This window comes from Cottoperca gobio, chromosome 16 (assembly GCF_900634415.1).
Source record: "Cottoperca gobio chromosome 16, fCotGob3.1, whole genome shotgun sequence".
Taxonomy (NCBI): Eukaryota; Metazoa; Chordata; class Actinopteri; order Perciformes; family Bovichtidae; genus Cottoperca; species Cottoperca gobio.
This window is the reverse complement of record NC_041370.1, coordinates 21,282,835-21,302,167: the sequence shown is the minus strand read 5'-3', so window position 1 is coordinate 21,302,167 and position 19,333 is coordinate 21,282,835. Positions and strand designations below refer to the sequence as shown.

Genomic DNA, 19,333 nt, shown 5'->3' with positions numbered 1-19,333 from the left:
TACATTATTATATACAACATAATAATAGATCATTATTATTGATACAGTGACATGTAAAATGCATTTTTAATGTTGTAACTGGCTGCAATATACATCATTGTATTCCTTTTATATGGTTGGTTGGTTTAATTCACTGTATAACAATGCTTTGCATTTCATTTACGCTCTATAGGTTTTTTAATCTTCGTCTGCAAAAGTCCTCAGATAAATGAAAGGTAAAAAGTACAATAATTCCCTCTGAAATGTAGTGGATTATAAGTAGAAAATAATATTAAAACACTCAAGTAAAGAACAAGTGAACAACCTTAAAATTGCACTTAAGTACGGTACTTGTAGTAAATGTCTTAGTTACTTTCCACCACTGGGAGCAGCACGGTGCTAAATTACAGCACTGTTAATCAGACTATTCAACATTTTCTCTCCACCCCCTGGAAATCCTACGAGGACCCCTGGTGTCCTTACAGGAGCATATCACACTGTAAACATACAGGCGTTCACACAGCTTGCCGTGTCTCAAGTCTCCACCTGGAGGCGCTGTATCCCCTCTCTGTCCAAATTCATGTGACCGCCGTGTAGAGGCGGGGTTAAAATGTAACAATTTAGGTGCTACAGTGTAACCAATAAAGTGTCCGCGATAACTGAGCGCATCTGCTCGCCGTTGCGCTCTTCTTTCCTCTTGCTGCGGATGTACAAGAGATCAACCTCGGACATCAAATGACATTTGTAACCGAAGCGCCACCAGAGAGGCCGGGACTGAATCATAACACATTCATATGAGGTGAGTAAGTGGCATATTGTTGTGTGGCACATTAGGACAAGAGGGAGCCGGAATACAGTCAATTCCTACCAAGCCGAAATGTGTGCTCTATATAGAATTGATTGTGGATCGTCTCAGTGCGCCATGTGATGGTTGCAACAGGATTATTGTTCTCGTACGGAGGAGGTTGTTCTCCGTCCCCATAGTTTGTGGACCGAGGCGCTGGCCTGTTGCTAGGAGACCTTTTGACAGCTGGGAGCTTTTGGAAAGTGACAGTTATTATGCACTAATGGTGTCTGCTTCTCTGGTAACCCAAACCTTCCTTCTTCTTCTCCCCAATCCAGTTAGTTGCGCACTGATCTCGGGTAAATCCTAATTGCTTCTTGTGCGTAAAAGACAACATTTTGCTGTGTGGTGGTTTGCAGTCAGGAGATTACTGTGTTTTGCAGGGAACAATGGCCTACTTGTTGTGATTGTCAGATCCTAAATATATCCACCATCCGGATAGGTTTAATCGTTTTTGAAGCCAAAATGATATCATTAACTCATTGTGTATCAATTAGAAATCCAGAAAAAATGCCAAGGTATGGGGTAGCCTATGTTACTGAATATAATCAATCACACTTCATAAGCTGCCTATATGGAGGACATTTATGAAGACAAAGAGAGAGACAGAAAGAGAAAGAAAGAAAGAAAGAAAGAAAGAGAGAGATGTAATATTGGTTCTGATTTGCACTAGAGGTGTGCTTTCAAGTACATTCACTTGATTTTTCTCTATAATTACCACAGCATGCTTATTTAGGTAAAGCTATGAAATGTGTCCAGCATGTGTGGTCCTGGTTTGAGGGTTGGACTCAGGGTGATAAACTCCTTCTCTCCTCCTTCAGTCAGTAGTTGCCTGTGGCCATGCGTCACTCATGAAAAGATCGATAACTAGATCTCGCTGAGGACTACACTCAAGTGCAGCCACTTGTACACTCTACCGTGTCTTAAGGGGGACCACATACATACACAGGCTTTATCATATGAAATATTAGAGGACCGGGGGCACCTTATTGTACAGTGAGTGAGTAGTATTTCAATAAGCTTGGATTACAGTGCATCTGGCGCTGACCTCTGTTTCCCTCTTGTGCTGCTGGGTATTATCTCACAGGAGACCGAGGGATATCATATTCAGGTGTGTCGCACATTATGTCAAGGTTGTAGCTACACCAGAGGGACTTGGTGTAATTTGGACTCCCAGCTTGTTTGGAGAAGTGCTGAGCTTGTTTATTCCTCTTCTCTGAAGTTGAGCTGCCTGTGGCTGTCACAGCCGCTGTGATGCTGTACATGAAAAGGCCTATAAAGAACAGCTTTGAGAATTGTCAAAGTTAAGGCCTGTGCGGCTGAGAGAAGGGACAAGTCAGCATTAGGCTTGACGGGCGGTTGCATCCCTTCACACATCGCACAGGAGGTTGTCACAGTGTGGCTGGGTGGAATTGGTGGACTAAGTAAAGCTGACATGCTGTTCTGTCCTATCAGGCTGATGCATGTTCCCAGTGAGGAGACTACAGTCCGCAGGAGCCACATAGCCTCTCCCCTCCACCTCCACCTCCACCACCATCTCCTCTTCTTTTCTCTAGAGGCATGCCTTCTGAACCCAGCCTCAGGTAAGTGGCCTGGTCTGTCAATACATAGCCTACCACATACCAATACATGTATGCTTAAGGCTCATGCCACAAACACAAATATTCTTAACTAGCTTTCAGTGTATATTCATTAAGAAATGTACGACTATTTCAGCAAATGTAGACACAGAGCCACCTTTTATGGGACAGAGAACACTACTCTTTATTCTAACCAGAAGGAGATCCATGTAAGATCAATTTCTTGTTCAATAGAAGTATTCCCAGTGAGCAGGCTTTATTTATTGGAGGTTAGCCAAGGGTAAACCCAAGTAAAGGAGAAAGCTGTATGTTCTATATGAGATGAAGCACTAACTCCCTCACTGTTAAGAAAGGTAGACAGTTTTTCAGCTTGTTCGTTAATATGTTTAAACCTGTTTCAAATGCAACAAATGTTACCTTGTCTTGGTCAATTGAAATTAAAACCATAAATGAAATAAAGAACTGAAAAACTGTCTAATTTTCTTAACAAAAAGTCTAAGCAAATTGTCAGTGAGGGAGTTGGTGCTTCATCACACTATATTTTTGTTAAAGTATAAAACATACAAGTATAGTTAAAGACAAAGTTACTAGGTAAGTGAGAAGTTAAAGTGACAAGCTATCTGACTAGCTGCCAGTTAACTAATGGGGAAAAGTACTTACAACATTTGAGCAGACAATGTGGGCTATGTGCAAACCTAGGGTTTAAGGTGAGCAACTAATTTATAAAAAAATGCTTTACAATAAAGAATTAATCAAAATATTCTGAATTAAAACTCCCAAATTAGCATTAGCATGTGTAATCAAGCTACATCCCTCATGCTAGCTAGCAAAAACTAGCAGAAGGTGTTAACAAGTTATAAAGTGTGTACTTTTCTTTAGGCTACCAACTGTTGGTCAACTGAAATACTATAGAAAATGTAAAATATAATACAATCAAAACTTGCCTGAAAGCATGTCGTCCTTTGGCTCAGACAGTGCAGTAGTGTTGGCAGTAGTATGGGCTGCACACGTGATGGAGAATGCTCTGTGCCTGCAGAAGGTTGTAATTTTACTGAAATTCCTATTTAATGGGATTCTGCAAAATGATCTGTAGCCTACATGTGATGGAAGAGTGCTGTGCTGAATGCAGTACATGGTTACAATTCAATGGCCATATTTTTAACCAAAACATGTCCTAAGATACTATTAAACCCTGTGTAACCCTAGTCACGAATTCATGCAGTCTTTTAAAGAAAAAGAGAAATAAAAAGTTGAATAAATACTTCAAACAGCTGGGCTGAGCTATAGTGCACATCAGCAGAACAGTGTATTGACTCAAAATAAACTGCCGTACCCATGTCTGTTGTGGTGACGAAACATGTACAATGGTGTGGCTTATTAATGTGTTTTTAATAATTTTTGGACAACCGCAGAGCTCTATGGCACAGATGAATGAGATATTGAGGCTTTGGTTACACAGGCAACACGTGTTAGAAGGGTTGACCGTATGCTGTTTTTCGTCAGCCGGCAGAGGTTGTATAAAAAAGATACTTTGACGGACAGCAATGCTGAGTGTTGAAAATGCACACAGTAGCTTTAAAGCAGAACTCCCCCTGTTTTATAGATCAAGGTAAGTAGTTCTAGTTGTGATGAGCACTATTCAGCCTGTGAAAAACAGTTGTTTGATGTCTTCTGTGGCTCTGGAGGATCAAGACATACGGAAAATTACTTCCGATAATGATGTCATCTTGGTTTGTGCTTGGAGACCACAATTTGTGCCCAAAGACTATATCTAGTATGATTAGGAAATCAGGAATCTGCTATATGCTATATTTAGTCTTGGGTCCTTTCCTAGAATATAATGGATTACATAGAAAAGACAGTAGTCCCAAACGCCCAAAGAGTTAATATAGTAAAACCCACTTTTCAACCAAACAGTTTGACCCATTGTGAAAATGTCTTAAGATTTGTGCGTATGAGAGCCCAGAAAACACTTCAACCAAAGGAAATTCAGAACTTCATTTGCAGGCACAATTAGTTTAAGCAAGCAAATTTAGTGCAAGGAGAGTCTAGTAAAAAGAAAACTATCTTGGCCTATTTTTCTTTTAAAAGAAATCTGCCTACTGTGAATCAACCAGTTTTATGAAAGTGCGTAACTAAAGCACTGGATTAGCCCTTTAAATGTGCAGACACATCATAGTCTACATCTTCAGGCATGAAAGGTTTCCATCCTGCCTCAAACCCCCCCATACAGCTTCTCTCTCCCTGAGTTGCTAAATCCTGTACTCTCCCCACCTTCTCATCCAGCACGGCAATGTTGTCCTTTTTCTCCCTAGGCTCTTCCCTGCGGCAGAGTCCAACTAGCAAACAGACAGACTGACTCATCATTCATCCTACCTCTGGCACATAGTGCGAACACACACCCTCCCACACACACCCATTATTTCCTCTGTTAGCCGGCATCCTCATGAAGGTGACAGAGCAGGCCTCCTGGCAGACAGCAGCATTTAGAGTGACGGCTGCAACTGTAAGGGGACAGAGACGGATTTGGATGGACAGGGTGCCGTGCTGCTAATGGATGGATGGAAGCTGGGAGGGACTGCGGATTGGTTGGAAAACAAAGTACATTTGCTGCTCATTGGATTCACACAGTCAGTCAGTCCATCAGTCAGCCAGCTCTGTAGTCAGTGTGTTTGTCTCATCCACCATAACACATCTGAGAGAACTGCGAGACACATGCTGATGGGCATACAATGTTCTTTGTCAGTGTGGGGACATAATGCAAATGTCATTTACAGTAAATCATTTTGTGCAATTAGTAAATTGTCACCTTTCTACATGGCATTTAATTCAAAAAAGTATAAAAAAAGCAAATTAAATTATTGACATTTGTTCTACATAGAATTATAAAGATGACTCTTCTCCCACCTACTGTTTTCCCCATGCTTGCACTGTATACAACTTTCCCAGGTATATATAGATTAGACTCATTGTTTTGATCATGGCTGTCATTTTCAAAAAGGCTGCTCAGTCATAAAGATATTATATTTACAGTGAACCACTGGAATATTAACAAGAATAAGAGTCTAGAGGGATCATCTCTATGTTCCCAGCGCATGTGTGGGTCTTGTGTGTTCAGCACTGTGGAGATATATTTGTCAAAAGTTTAAAAAAAACTGTGTTGCCCGCAAAATTTAGGGCATATTGAGGGCGTAACATCAGTCAGATATAAGCTGTGGGTGATTTCAACATAATGACCTTTAGAAGCGTACATTGAACATTTGACCTTGCTGGGAACATAAAACCATTTAAAAGTTTCCTTCAAGTTACAAGGTAAATAAGTTCGATCTTTGTTTTGTTCTCTTTGCCATCATATATGTTTTTGGATATCACTTCCCAGAGATCCACACAGTGTCACAGCTCCCCGGGAATGTCGCTTCAGATACCCAGTTTGTAATACAAATACAAAGGCTTTCATCAGTAAGCCATCGGCTCAATCACGATTGTGTTGCCTCATTCAGCAATAGATAGCGGCTTAACAGACATTTATTTAAATTAAATTGTTGGAGATGCTTACTTTAATGTGTCACATTAAGAGGATATTTAGCTGTGGATCATACAACTTTAGGAGCATAGACCTGTGGAAACATAAACCCCTGGGAACATAGATATGCTCTATAGAGCCAGGAGCTCTGTGAGGCTGTACTCAGGCCCAGTGGAGCGTTGAGCTGCCTGCTCACAACAACACTGCTAATGCTGCCGTTTAGTGAATATACAATGTTCACCATCTTAGATTATCGCTCAAGCATGCTAACATTTACATATTAGCACAAATTAGCCACATTCCATGGCAACGGAATGGAACGACCGACAGATAATGCCGTCCCTAAAAATGTTTCACAAAGTGTCTCGCTGTTGTACCGTCAAAACTGTCAAGTTGGCCAAAAATGTCAGATTAAATCCTTGAAAGCTTCATGTCCAAATTGTAAGGGTGTTATTAACAGGAGGGACATAGCAATAGTAGAAGTAGTGATAGTAATCGTGCAGTGTGTGTGTGTGTGTGTGTGTGTGTGTGTGTGTGTGTGTAGCAGTGGGGAGATGCTGACAGGACAGAGGCTCTGTCAGTCAAAGTCCCACCAGGACTCGGTCCTCTCTGCCCTCAACCAGCAGAGGAAGGATGGCTTGCTGTGTGACGTCACCCTGGTCTCCGGTGAGCAGAAGTTCCACGCCCACAAAGCCGTCCTGGCAGCGTGCAGCGATTACTTCAGGGTGAGTTCCGGACCATATTAAATATTCTGAAAATGTTTCTATGTTTCACAAATGAGCTTTGTTTTTGTATTATTATTACCTACGCCAGGCGTAAGCTTGTGAGGGGATCTTGCGTCTGGTAGTGTGTTTGTGTGTGTGTTTGTGTGTGTGTGTGTGTGTGTGTATGTGTGTGTGTGTTTCTCATGTATCTGTCTTACTGCAGCTGATCTCCCATACAACCGGACCCATCAGCATAATATTTTTTGTGTTCATTTATGACTGTATGCTCAAGGGCCTCTCGTGGTTGCGGTGATTCACAATTTTTGAAAAACCTATTTTGTTGACTGTTATACCTTCATTGACTGTTGACTCCTCTGTACTGCCGGCAGAGGCGACAACTGCTTCAGTAGCAAAAAAGGCATCTCAGGCAATCGGCTAAAATCAAGCTGTACCTAGTCTGTTGCAGGCCACATTTTGGTCTTTGTCGTGACTCAAAACATCTGACATCCATAGGAAAATTGGGTCTCATTTTGAACCGGAGCATCTGCAGATTAATTCCATACCTGATATGCTATGATCCACTCAAGTTAGGAAGGATATGAGATGAATTAATCCCCATTTTAGTTATCTTCACCACCAACTTGACTGTAAGGGAGCTGGGAGGGACAATTGAGTGAGGTTCAACCCTTCTTTGCTTGGGAGGGGAGAGGGAGATCTGCACTCTACATGTTTATGTTTTAACCTTTATGTAACCAGGAAGTCCTTTGAGATTAAAATCTATTTTTCAAGGGAGACCCCTTGAAGCTGAACATGAAGATTATGTGGGTTCATAATTAAACACACACATTCTATGTTTTGTCTGTATAATGGTTACACTGATTTAAAGGAACACACACTTATCTATCTGATATTTGCCATTCTATAAAAAGCAGGTATCTGCCGATGGGACAGAGGTGACAGTAACATGTTGCATAACCGTCTTCAGGGCTGGTAGATGTTAAAATTGTCAGAACACCTGTTTTACCCTGCTAGCTCCATAAGCACATAATGTTAATAGAAGGCTATAGGGTCCCACAATGTTCTAAATGCTGTTTCAGGGTCTCTGCTGTGCTGTCAAGAAAAAATGTCTTGAAGTAAATCAATTTTAAAAACAACATTTGAGACCATGCAAATGTTCAGGCTGTTTGCTGGTCTCTTGCCGAGGCCTCATGCTGATTCAAGTGAAACCACAGAGGTAGCTGTAGGTAGACTCACACTGTCAGACAGCCAGACAGGAGATTTGCTGAGATGGGCCGCATGGGGAAAAGTGCACAGATGAGATTTGATTTAGGGAGACTGAGCAGATTAGGAAGTAGAAATTAATCCCTCTTGAAAATGAGAGGCAGATTAAATATGTCCAAGTTGCCCAGGGATTACTCCTCGTGTGTGTGTGTGTGTGTGTGTGTGTGTGTGTGTGTTATTTATACTTCTCTCTGTAGAGTTGAGGGTGGGCGAGTGACACTCCTCTCCTCCTTTTCTTCGTCCTCTTCACTTTTGTTCTACTTTTGTTCTTTGGCTCCATTTTTAAACGCTACTCATTCAAGTCCCATCTGAGCCGGCAAGCAACACTGTTGTTACTGTATTCAGATTATTAGATCAGCCCTGTTACAGTAAGCAAGAAAACTCACTCCGCTCTCTTGTTCCTCTGTCGGAGTTTAACAGCATTATCATCGGTTTGTCATCTGACTCCACTGCTGGGTTTCATTTAGCTAATTTAGTGAGGAGAGGAAGGTGCCTTGTGTTGTGAATAGCCACTGTGTCTCCTCTCTCTCTCTGTGCCTGTTTCTTTCACACGCAGCAGTGATTATAACACATTATCTTAGCCAGCGGACATGAGTGATTGTAACAAAATACCTGACCAAGCGTGAGTTGTTTATCTGAGACTTGTCCTGAATGTGTCTGCTGCCTCTTCCAATGCTGTCACATTACTAAGACGTCTGGACGGTTCAGGGAGTTTCGGCCAAATCAGTCACACACCAGCATCACACACCACCCCTCAGTGAGAGCGCCCACACACACACACACACACACACACACACACACACACACACACTGAATCTTTCTTTGCTTTTTTTGTCACACAAAGAAATATTTTCTGCCTGCCTTACAGTCGGGACAGCTACTATTGTCTCGAAGAAACATTTGATGCTGTATGTACAACCTGTACCACTCAGAACTGTTATTGCTTCAACCTCTTTATGAACTAAATGCTATAGAGTGAACTTTTTAACAGATATCACAATTAGATATCACCATGAAACTTCCCCAGTTGATTACTTACATTAAGATAATTACTTTTTGTACATTAAGATAATTACTTTCCTGAAATGTTAATGTTTAAGTAGGCAAATGAGGCTTATTATCTTACAAAATATGTGATCATTAAATGTTGGATACCGCTTTAATAACTCCATGAATCAGAAAATACTGTCGACAGCCTAAAAATACAATTTCACCATGTTTCCCTAAAAACATGCCGATAGATATAGATAGAAAGAATATAGATAGAAATGAAACTGGACATTTTGGTGTAAGTGCTACTGAAGTTCTGGCTCAGAGTATCAGGAAACACTTTAAAGATATTGTACAGTTCCATACATTCTGTAAAATACTACAGGTGCAGAGGGTAAAACATGTGTAACTAATATATTTCACCATCAAGCTTCTCCAGTGAAACACAAATGTTGTGAAATGTAATGTTTAAATATGGAAATGAGGTATCATCTAACTTGCTAACTTTAGGTGAATTAGGAAGAAATCTACAGATGCAAATAGACAAAATTAATAACATAAACACCTAAATGTAAGAAAGAAGAAATGTTCTGGAAGCAAAATACCCCAAACTCTCAAACTTGACCAGTGCATGAAAAACAATGCTTCTGTACATCTCGCCTTAAGATGTACTATACATTATTTCTACCATATGACTTGCAGCTGATCAGTCCTCTGTGCCTTCCAATGTAGCTTGATTTGATGATGTGTTCCTGTAAATGGATCAACAAGGGGTGTGTGCAGCATTATTTATCAGATTAAATGAAGGTAATCTGCCTGTGACACACATTCAGTACAACATCCCAAATTGAAATTTTGTGGATTTCCCTTCAAGTACAAAAACTTCTTGAACATTTTTTCATTCAACATTATTAAACAGATCTATCGGGTTGCTGTAACATAGAAACAGTCAAGAATACACTTGGCGCCTATGGAGAGACAGGGCACTGTTTTCTTTCTGGATAATTGAGTTAGCTCAATTAGTTTGTTTAATGATTCAACATAAGCCTGGAATTTTCAGTTCTTCCAAGCCGTTTTTAAAGTTATGTGGAGCTGTTGCTTTGACAAAACATCCTTAAGCTTAAACCTAGGAAAGTGCAGATGTATCCACAGGTCATGACCAAGACTTTTTGGGGTGAACCCCATAGATAAACTTATTTTCAAATACAACTTACTCCTTCTCTCAATACATCCTGAACCCTTGTAAACTTTGCTTTTTTTGTTATGATAGGGGTGATGTCTTAATATAGAGAATATTGGCACAAAATACTCGCAGCAGCTTCAGTCACAAACCATTGATATCTGCACTGGTCTTCAAAAACAGCAGAGTTTTCCATGTAAGATATACAGATTCTGTGACATACCTGACTGTAAATATAGCCGCATGCCTTTAGAGAAATAATATTTCACTCAGACATGAAAGCAACATCATTGTATGAATGTTGTAATATTTTACAGCCCTCTCTGGTACTCACATAAATTGTGCTGTCAGGTAGCAGCACTATGTGAAAGGACTGCAATGAGCGAGGCTCTGGGGCGCAATGTGTCTCTGCGCTGGATCTATATCCCAAGTCAAAGGAGCCATCCGTCATCCCCAGCTCTCCTTCAGCTCCACCAAGGTCAGGGTGTTCGTGCGTGCTGGCGAGACTGGCTCTGCGAACACTCACATGGTGCCCTCTGTCACCCTGTCGGCTCACACGCTAACACAGACGCGCACATCAAGCAGTTTCTCTATCACATGTACTCTCCTTTTTACTTTCTCATGTACATGCTGACCACAGCTTAGCTCCCATCACACCCCAGGTTTAGCCACAGGCCTTCCTGTGCTCGGTGGACCATTGGATTTTTAATTAGCGCAGTGGTGAATCAACAAGGCCGAGCTCTGAGGAGAGATGTGCAGGCCTTGGTTAAAACTCAGTGTTGACTCAAGTCGACCCTGTCTCACACATCACCCTCACAATAAAGAGGGGCCATTCGCCAGAGGAGGGGGTCGATGCCTGGTTAAAGTTCATGGGTGCTATGAATCAGGGAGAATTGGATGAGTTTCTGGAGGAATGAATGTCGGTTTCGTGACAGAGATGCCGCGATAACTGGCCAGCCTGAGGGCCCGCAGAGCTTCTAATGTTGTTACACACGGTCTCTGAGTAGAAATAGTGCGGAGTGACTGCGTTACAAACTGCTACTGTGATTAAAAAGATATGTGAAATTGCAAGTTAGTTAGATCACTATCCTGAGGCACGGAAACTGGGGATTCTCCAGAGCAGCTGGGTTTGCTTTTCAAAAACAATTTGTGGTATTAGGACTTTACTTCAGTAAAAGTCCTAATACCACACTGCTAAAATACTCCTGCAATATATATATATATATATATATATATATATAGTCCTGCAATAAAAATGTTACTTCAGTAAAAGTCCTAATACCACACTGCTAAAATACTCCTGCAATATATATAGTCCTGCAATGAAAATGTTACTTAAGTAAAAGTATGTAAATATGATCATGCAAATGTATTGACTGTTAAACTAGTATATATTGTATCATTAGATTATTGTTACTCATGCGTTAATGTAAAAGCAGGATTTTAACAAAAGTAACTAAAGCTGTCAGATCATTTTAGTAAAATATTTCCCTCTGAAATGGTAGAAGTAGTAAGTGCCATGAAATGAAAATACTCTACTTAAGTACATGTACCTGAAAAATGTACTAGTATAGTACTTAAGTAAATGAGTTATATTCCTCCTCTGCAGATGAGAAATATAAACTCTAACCCTAATAAAGCTTTGTAATATTGCTGTCCCTCATAACTAAGAAGACAAGGAGAGTTGATCTTCATCGTGGCCACAGTTGACCCCTCACTGATCGACGGCACAGTCCTTCCCTCATGGTGTGACAGCAATCAATATCTTTGATTAGCGTGCAGCAAGCTGGACTCACGCACAGCAGGGCCAGAGTGCAGACGCTGTGTCCGCTGCTTTGATTTCACATGGAGTAAGCCTTCACGTGTGTGTGTGTGTGTGTGTGTGTGTGTGTGTGTGTGTGTGTGTGTGTGTGTGTGTGTGTGTGTGTGTGTGTGTGTGTGTGTGTGTGTGTGTGTGTGTGTGTGATAGAGGGAGAGAAAGACAGAGAGGCTGTCTAACAGAAAGTACTGATTGTGCTATTTATTTCTGCTGACCTCCGGGGCCAAGGCTGGCAAATCAATACAGAAGGGCTCTAGGATATTGCGTCTGACAGGTTTTGATTGACTATGATGCTGTTTTTTCAGCACGCACCCATTCAAAACCAATTCCTCAGCCTGTTAATGCTGTAACAACTTACAGATATAATATGATCAGCCTACAGAGTCAACATTGAAGGAGGAAGAACAAAGCTGGATTTCATTTGACCAGTTTCATTGATTATTGATAATTTATTAATGCAGTGTCCTATGTCCCAGTTTTTCCCCCCACATAAAATATCTCTGTGATGGTGCTCGCTCAGCTAACCTCCGTGTGTGTGTGTCATCAGGCTATGTTCAGCTTGTGCATGGTGGAGAGTGAGGCAGACGAAGTGACTCTGCAAGGAGTGACCAGCGTTGGACTGAAGCACGCTTTGGACTTTGCCTACACTGGACAGGTGAGTGAGCAACAGCATGACAGAAAAGAGCATTGCCTCCATCAGCTAACCAAAACACAGCTGATAACATGCTAAGCTAACTTGCATGTTGCCAGCAATGAGACTTAAAACTTTGCAATATGCATAATAGCCCTTTTCTCATTGTTTTGTTATGATATATTTTATATTATTCAATATTTATCTCTGCCAGCTGTAAGCCTGTCTCACTATCCTCAGCTAATCTTGCATATTACTGGACCCATCAGCCTGAAATAGTTTGTGTTCATTTATGACTGTACTCAAGGACCTCTTATTGTTGTGGTGATCACAATTGATGCCTCACTCCTTTTAAGTGGTCGGTAGAGGCTGCAAGTGATCAACGACTGTTTCAGAAGCAAAAAATCGGAGCATCTGCAGATTAATTTCATACCCGATATGTTATTATCCACTAAAGTGGATGAAAACGAAAATATTGAATCCCAGTCCCCTCCTCTGGGGTCTGAAAATTATTCTAGGATCTAAATCAAGAAGCCAGAAGTAAAGAGTACAGTATTTCATTTCCATACTAAAGCAGCACGACGTCACTGAGCGAGGTCACTGTCCTCGCCTTCTCACCCCATCAACAGAGAATAAGTATGTGATCATTTCTAATAACCGTCCTTGACCTTTTTAATGCCAGCGATGCTCGGTCCAACAAGCGGCCTGGCGGATTATGCAGCACACCGAGAGACAGGCCTTTGTAATTACTCCTAATTTTATTTCCACAGTGGATATGAGCAAAGAGTGAGTCGGTTCGGCAGTGTAAGTAGGTCAACACCAGGCTTGCAAGCCACCCTGCTTTGGCTGGCTCAGCCCCCGTCTGCCCAGAGGAGATGATAGCAGATGAGATGAGGGCAATATGCTTATCCCCACACCGTAAATAATGATCCACTAAAAATCCTTCAGTCACATGTCATAGGCCAGCATGGTGAGTGAGGAGACAAGCTGCCACAGGACGCTCTCAGACTGGACGTTCGTTAATAACTTCTATGACATCGTCACTGCATGCCAAGACCACAGCTAATGCCTCAACCAATTCAACAACTGGAGCATCAGTCAGATGTGCAGCTCCAGACACGAGAACGGAGTTGAAGTCGAGAGATGACATCTACGAACGGATTGTTTCACAAGCTAATTTAAGCTAATGGGAAGCTAAATCATCGTCAGACGATAGCTGATGGGTTCCAATGCGTTCCACTTCTTTTACTCTACACACGAACTGTTTGCCTGCATTCAACCAGAGCCTGCTCCAAACGTGTTTGGCAATACTACTCGGACTTCAAACTGACTACAAGCGAGACGTTTCTAGACGGTAACCCTCAATTTGCAAAACTCTGGCGAGATTGTTGATGTTAGGCATCGACCTTGAATGGTTAAGGATCGGATAGGTTGTCGGGAAGTGAGGCTCGTTAAAGTTTTTTGCAACATTTTGCAAATCTATGGCTACCATCTGGACCCTTCAAACAGAAACCAAAATACTTCCGATACCAAAATGGTGTTCCGTAGCCGACAGAGCTTTCATTCATATTTAGATGTTTATAGAGAACAATTACCCAAATACATGTTTCCCACCATACATCTGAAGTGAAATACAGTCTGGGTCAGATCCTGTGAAGAAGACATCTTGATTCTACCCCTTTTCATTTTGTCTTCTCCTCCAGGTGAAAACTTGCCAACGCAATAATCGGTTTACACAAGAGCTCACCATCCTCCCACACCGGACCAGCCCGGTGTTATAAAACCAACTTCTGCTGTGTGAGCTTGAAGTGCTCTAACTGTAGTGGAGTGGAGTTATTATAGTTATCATTTTGGGTTGCCTTCATTGCTGCTGCAGCTTCCTGCCAGGATGTGGATTGAGTCAAAGAAGAAAACAAAGAATTGGAGCAGTTTTAGTTCTTGATCACATGTTTACCTCGGCGTATATTCATCTCATAAAAGTAGTGGTGATGTTTAAAATAGTTGCATAGAGTTTTCTTCTTAAATGAAGAGAAATTTGATCTGATTGTTGATCAAAGACGGAATTATTTCTATTCTAATAGAGGCTCAGTGCATACAGATCCTAATAATGGAAGCAAATATCACTGCTTTCTATCTTAATATGGAAGCCCATAGATTGGGCTGGTGCTTAACTTGACCCCTGCCCAGGCCTGGCAGGAAGTCATACTGTAATACATATGCAGATGCAGATAATTGCTGAGAGGGAGAAAAAAAGACTTGCTGGGAATGTTCTTTCCGAAGTGGCTTTAGTTACAGGGAAAATAAACAAATTGCTTGATGATTTCCAATGAACTGTTTACATGAATGCTGTAATGCTGAAGTGGCCAAATAGTGTGTGTATTTATATGCATTAAAGCATGTAATTCAGCACAAATACTGACTAAAATGTTTCATATCAGTCACAGTGGACACATATGCACTGGAAGAAAGTCCATTTCTATTAAGACTTAACACAGAAGCTGCCTTTCCTGTTTTCTAAAATCATAAACAATGATATCCCTAAATGCTGCATGACAATATTCGTAAGGCGAGGGAAACACATGATGAAGTCATTTTTTCACACTTGCACTATGTTCGAGTCACGGCTCTGTGACTATGTAGGGCAATGCTGCTGAATGGATTATCAAAGCTGCTATTTAAAACCAAATGTATTTGGAGTAGGTGCATCCGCTGTACTCGAGGTAACACGGGACATGTTCAGTCTGATTGGGCTATTATTCCAATGATTAATAGAATATTTCACTCCATAAGGTTCTGTTTGCTGTGCTGAAAATAGAGACAGAAAAGGGCAGTTTACCCTCCAGAAAGTACATACTGTAATACTCGGCTCTGCTCCCGAGAGCCCAGCACTATGAGGTGGTTGTATCACAGAGCTTCATGTTGCATATGGGCGGGTAATATGAAGGAAACAGAAGGAAGCTTTCAGCAGATCATTTCAGCTGCTGTTCATTCAGCTCCACAGGAAGCATTTTGGCAGAATCAGTGCCGTAATAATTGCCTGAATATGTTGCTTTGCAGGGAGGATGATAATGGTGAAGCAAGCACATTGGTAAAGCAATTCTTGTTCTGCTGTGAAATGTGTCACACTCATTTCCCCTCTCTGCATCATTGGTTTAGCCTAGTGAGTTTAACTAAGGTCACACAGCAGATGCATATGACTTAATCCTTGAATGCATCAGTGTTTTTCCAAACACCACACATACGTTTTTTTAGAACATACTATTGATAATAATTCAACAGAAACAAAAGTATTGCCATTTTGTTTTTTAATTGAATTAAAAGCTGTTTTCAAAATATATTGATATATTTTAACATAGCCCAATATACTCTCTGACTAAACATGTTGTGCTGTGTCACACATAGGCTACTGTCATTATTCAATGACCCTTAACAAACACACATTTGTTGGCACAAGTAGGGTTTTAATTACTCATTTATGTCCATCATAATTTCCCAGAACCCGAATACCTAAATATATTAATTTTACTATCATATATGACAAAGAAAAGAAACAACTAATAACCTTGATTGTCTCCTCTGGATAGATCCTGCTGGAGCCGGCGGTCATCCAGGACGTCCTGTCTGCAGGCAGCCACCTTCAGCTGCTGGAGCTCCTCAGCCTCTGCTCCCACTACCTCATCCAGGTACACACACACACACACACACACACACACACACACACACACACACACACACACACAGTCCTCCTGTGTGTGACTTGGAGATATAATAAGAGGAGAGTTTCCTGTAATATCATGGCGTGTGTTGCACTCAGGAACAGTTGGATGATATAATCCTGTCTGCAGGGAATATCAAGAAAATGTGCTTTTATATTATGACTTTTGTATTGTATCAGTATCAAGGTCCAATTCCCAACTGAACTGGAAACCAATAAGTTTTCCCCTTAAGACCAACAACAGAGCAGCATGGGCAGGACGTTTAGGTTCTGGTGTTCAGTGCCCTGTCTTTGTCATAGAAAATGATGTACTGTCATTTTACATTGGGAATATTGTGATTATAAGGATACTGGCTGCTTCACTGACTTGAGTAAAGCACTAATAAAAGACAAGTGACCTCCGTCAGGCTGTACCACCATTACATTTTTTGACTACCTACCATCACTTGAGTCAAACATGGGCTTGTGCAAATACAGGATGGTGACAGAAACCCAGATAAGGTATTCACACGCTCGGAGGCAGTTCGCTTAGTTTAGCATGAAGCTCGTCTTTGTTACTCCAAAGGTAACAAAATCCACCTGCCAGCACCACTAAAGCTCCATAACAAACTAATTCTAACGGATGTGAGTAAAACAACAAGTTGATTTAAAAGAAAGACTTCACCCCGAAAATGAACATTTGTACATGAATCACTCACGCTGTATTCCTGGAGAAACCTTTTTTTCTCACATGCCACAGTGAACAAAAAATACAAAAGCAAAGGAAATGGTTTGTTATTGACTGCACTTATAAAGCACTTTTCTAGTTTTTGCTGCCACTAAGGGCTTTTTACAACACGCCAGCATTGATCCATTCACACGTCGTATGCTCACGACTTTACAATCAAGTGCATTTTCACAAATATATTACTATTTAAACCACTTCCACCTAAACAGTCCTCGCACAGACGAGTAGCGCGCCTGTGAAAGCGTGAGAATGTTAATGCAGATTATTCGTTCACCGTGGAGGTAAACCAGAAAAACAGTTCTCTTCACTAATTCAAGGTAGCACGGTGTGAGTAACTGATATACAAGTGGTCATTTTGTAGGTGAAGTATTCCTTTAAAGGTGCTCGATGCTTGGTTATGTCTTGGCTGTGCGCAGTCACCTCTTGGACTTTTGCTTTTGTGTAGAATTAAGTGCAGGAAGAGGGGCTCGTAGGTGGATTTCTTACCTTTAGACAGAGACAGCTGTTGCTTCCAGTCTTTATGCTAAGCTAAGCTAACTGTCTCCTGGCTCAAGCTTCATTGATATGAGAGAGTGGTATCGATCGTTTTATCTAAATCTAAATAAGTGTATCTCCCAAAATGTCAAACTTCAAACTGACATCATTGTAAAGTTTGATGTCAAAAGTAGTTCATGTACTAAACAAACTGCTATAATTATTAAAATTCCACAATCTCTTGCAATCTGTAATTATATATATATATATATAATAGTGAAGTGTGAAGGTTACAGGTCACAGTCAGTTGGAGAGTGAAGTGACTGTGCTGCTCAAGGACACTGGTGTTGGGGACATTGAGGTTAATGCTCATCAGCTGAGGTGTCTGAGTCCAGAGGAGAACTAGGCCGCCCCACTGCTTGTTTTATGTATTTGATCATAGATGGATCTGTTGGTACAGAGGCAAAGACAGCCTACTGGTCTCTGGGTACGCCAGAGGCTGCTGCAGATAAATCAGGTTGAGGTTGTTGCAGAGCAGAAACACTCCGAGGGATTTGATACACAGTTTCATGTTTCCTTAGAATTCAATGCATTTTACAGCAGTTTTAGAATCACTTAATTACATACATGTATTTATAAAACGGACATGTCAAATCAAGCAATCTGATTGGTTCTTAGCCGTGGTATAATGAGCGTATATCACGGGTAGAATTGTACTCTTCACAACAAGTCAGTATCCCTCCGCGTCTGTGAAAAAGCTACACGTTACAGCTGTTAAATTACGTGCGTTAAGAAACAAACTTACAAAGCTTTACTCTGGAGGAGTGGATCGATCAGTGCCTATCTCCAGAGAAAACAGCCCCTCAAAGACGAGCATGCAGAGCTATGTGAAGAGCAGGTAGACCAAATGGAAAAAAAACAAAACGAACAGAACATCGTGAAGCAAACAAAATGCTTTGAAGACTGATGTCAGGATAAAGCTGTGGTCATAGACTTTCAGACGGGCCGAACCACGCCCCTTAACTGTGATATAATGACCATATACCACGGCCTGTCGTGAGCTATTGCTTAAATATACTCCACTGTAATACTACTATTTCATTTTCTAATGGATTTTACCATCCAAGTCTTTACAGTTACACTCAGCTCAAATGTGACATCTGGTGGTGGTAAGAGCTATTGGTTTGTAGTGACCAGACTACAGCTCCCGATAAACAAAAAAGCAAACTCCTGAATAATGTCATTGATTTTTCTGTTAGTTCATCTCTTTACCTGCTAACATCCTTGTTTGCAGAACACTTGTCAGCTGACAAGCTGTTTTATTTGGTGTGTGGTTAGATTGCATAGTGGGCGGTAAGTAAGGCCAGACCAATAACATTGATTTTCCAATACACATTACACCAATTGATTGAAATGTATAATGTACCAACCAGTCAGGATCATCCGCCTCCAATATGATGCATACTGATGTGCAAAATTCAGTTAACTGAATATTGAGTAACTGATACTACACAAGTCCTTCATCTGAAATGATTCTACATTTGTCTTGTATGTCTTTGTGATTATGGAAGCCCATAGAGGACTTTATAAAATGATAGTATAAAAAACTTGAAAATGAAGAGGATATTCCACACAATAGTACATATGTATGTGTTATTTAAGTAAAAATGAAGATGAAAATGCAATATAGTAGTTATTATTTATATACTTGTAAGGGTGTTCTATGACCATTTTGAAATGCAAATAGTAAAAGCTGTTTGACATTTAATTTTCAAAGTCGTACAGTGGACAATATTCAAATGTTAATTCAAATTTAAAAATGATAATTGGATTATTGCATTTTCATTTAAATCTTTACTCAATTACTCATACATATGTGGAAAATG

General features: G+C 40.8%; 1 protein-coding gene across 3 annotated transcripts in view; it reads left to right on the top strand.

The window, feature by feature from the left end:
• The first annotated feature begins 613 nt into the window (after positions 1 to 613).
• klhl32 (kelch-like family member 32) overlaps positions 614 to 19,333 on the top strand; it is a 30,842-nt gene continuing 12,122 nt past the window's right edge. The window contains exons 1-5 of one of the 3 annotated variants that reach the window (XR_003833752.1): positions 614 to 778; positions 2,279 to 2,406; positions 6,471 to 6,651; positions 12,448 to 12,555; positions 16,116 to 16,214. Coding sequence is in view for 2 of the 3 variants with exons in the window: in XM_029452243.1 (XP_029308103.1) it covers positions 2,384 to 2,406; positions 6,471 to 6,651; positions 12,448 to 12,555; positions 16,116 to 16,214 (411 nt within the window). In the remaining variant the exon portion in view is untranslated. The remainder of the gene's footprint in view (positions 779 to 2,278; positions 2,407 to 6,470; positions 6,652 to 12,447; positions 12,556 to 16,115; positions 16,215 to 19,333) is intronic. The other 2 variants (XM_029452244.1, XM_029452243.1) reach the window with 2 other exon arrangements.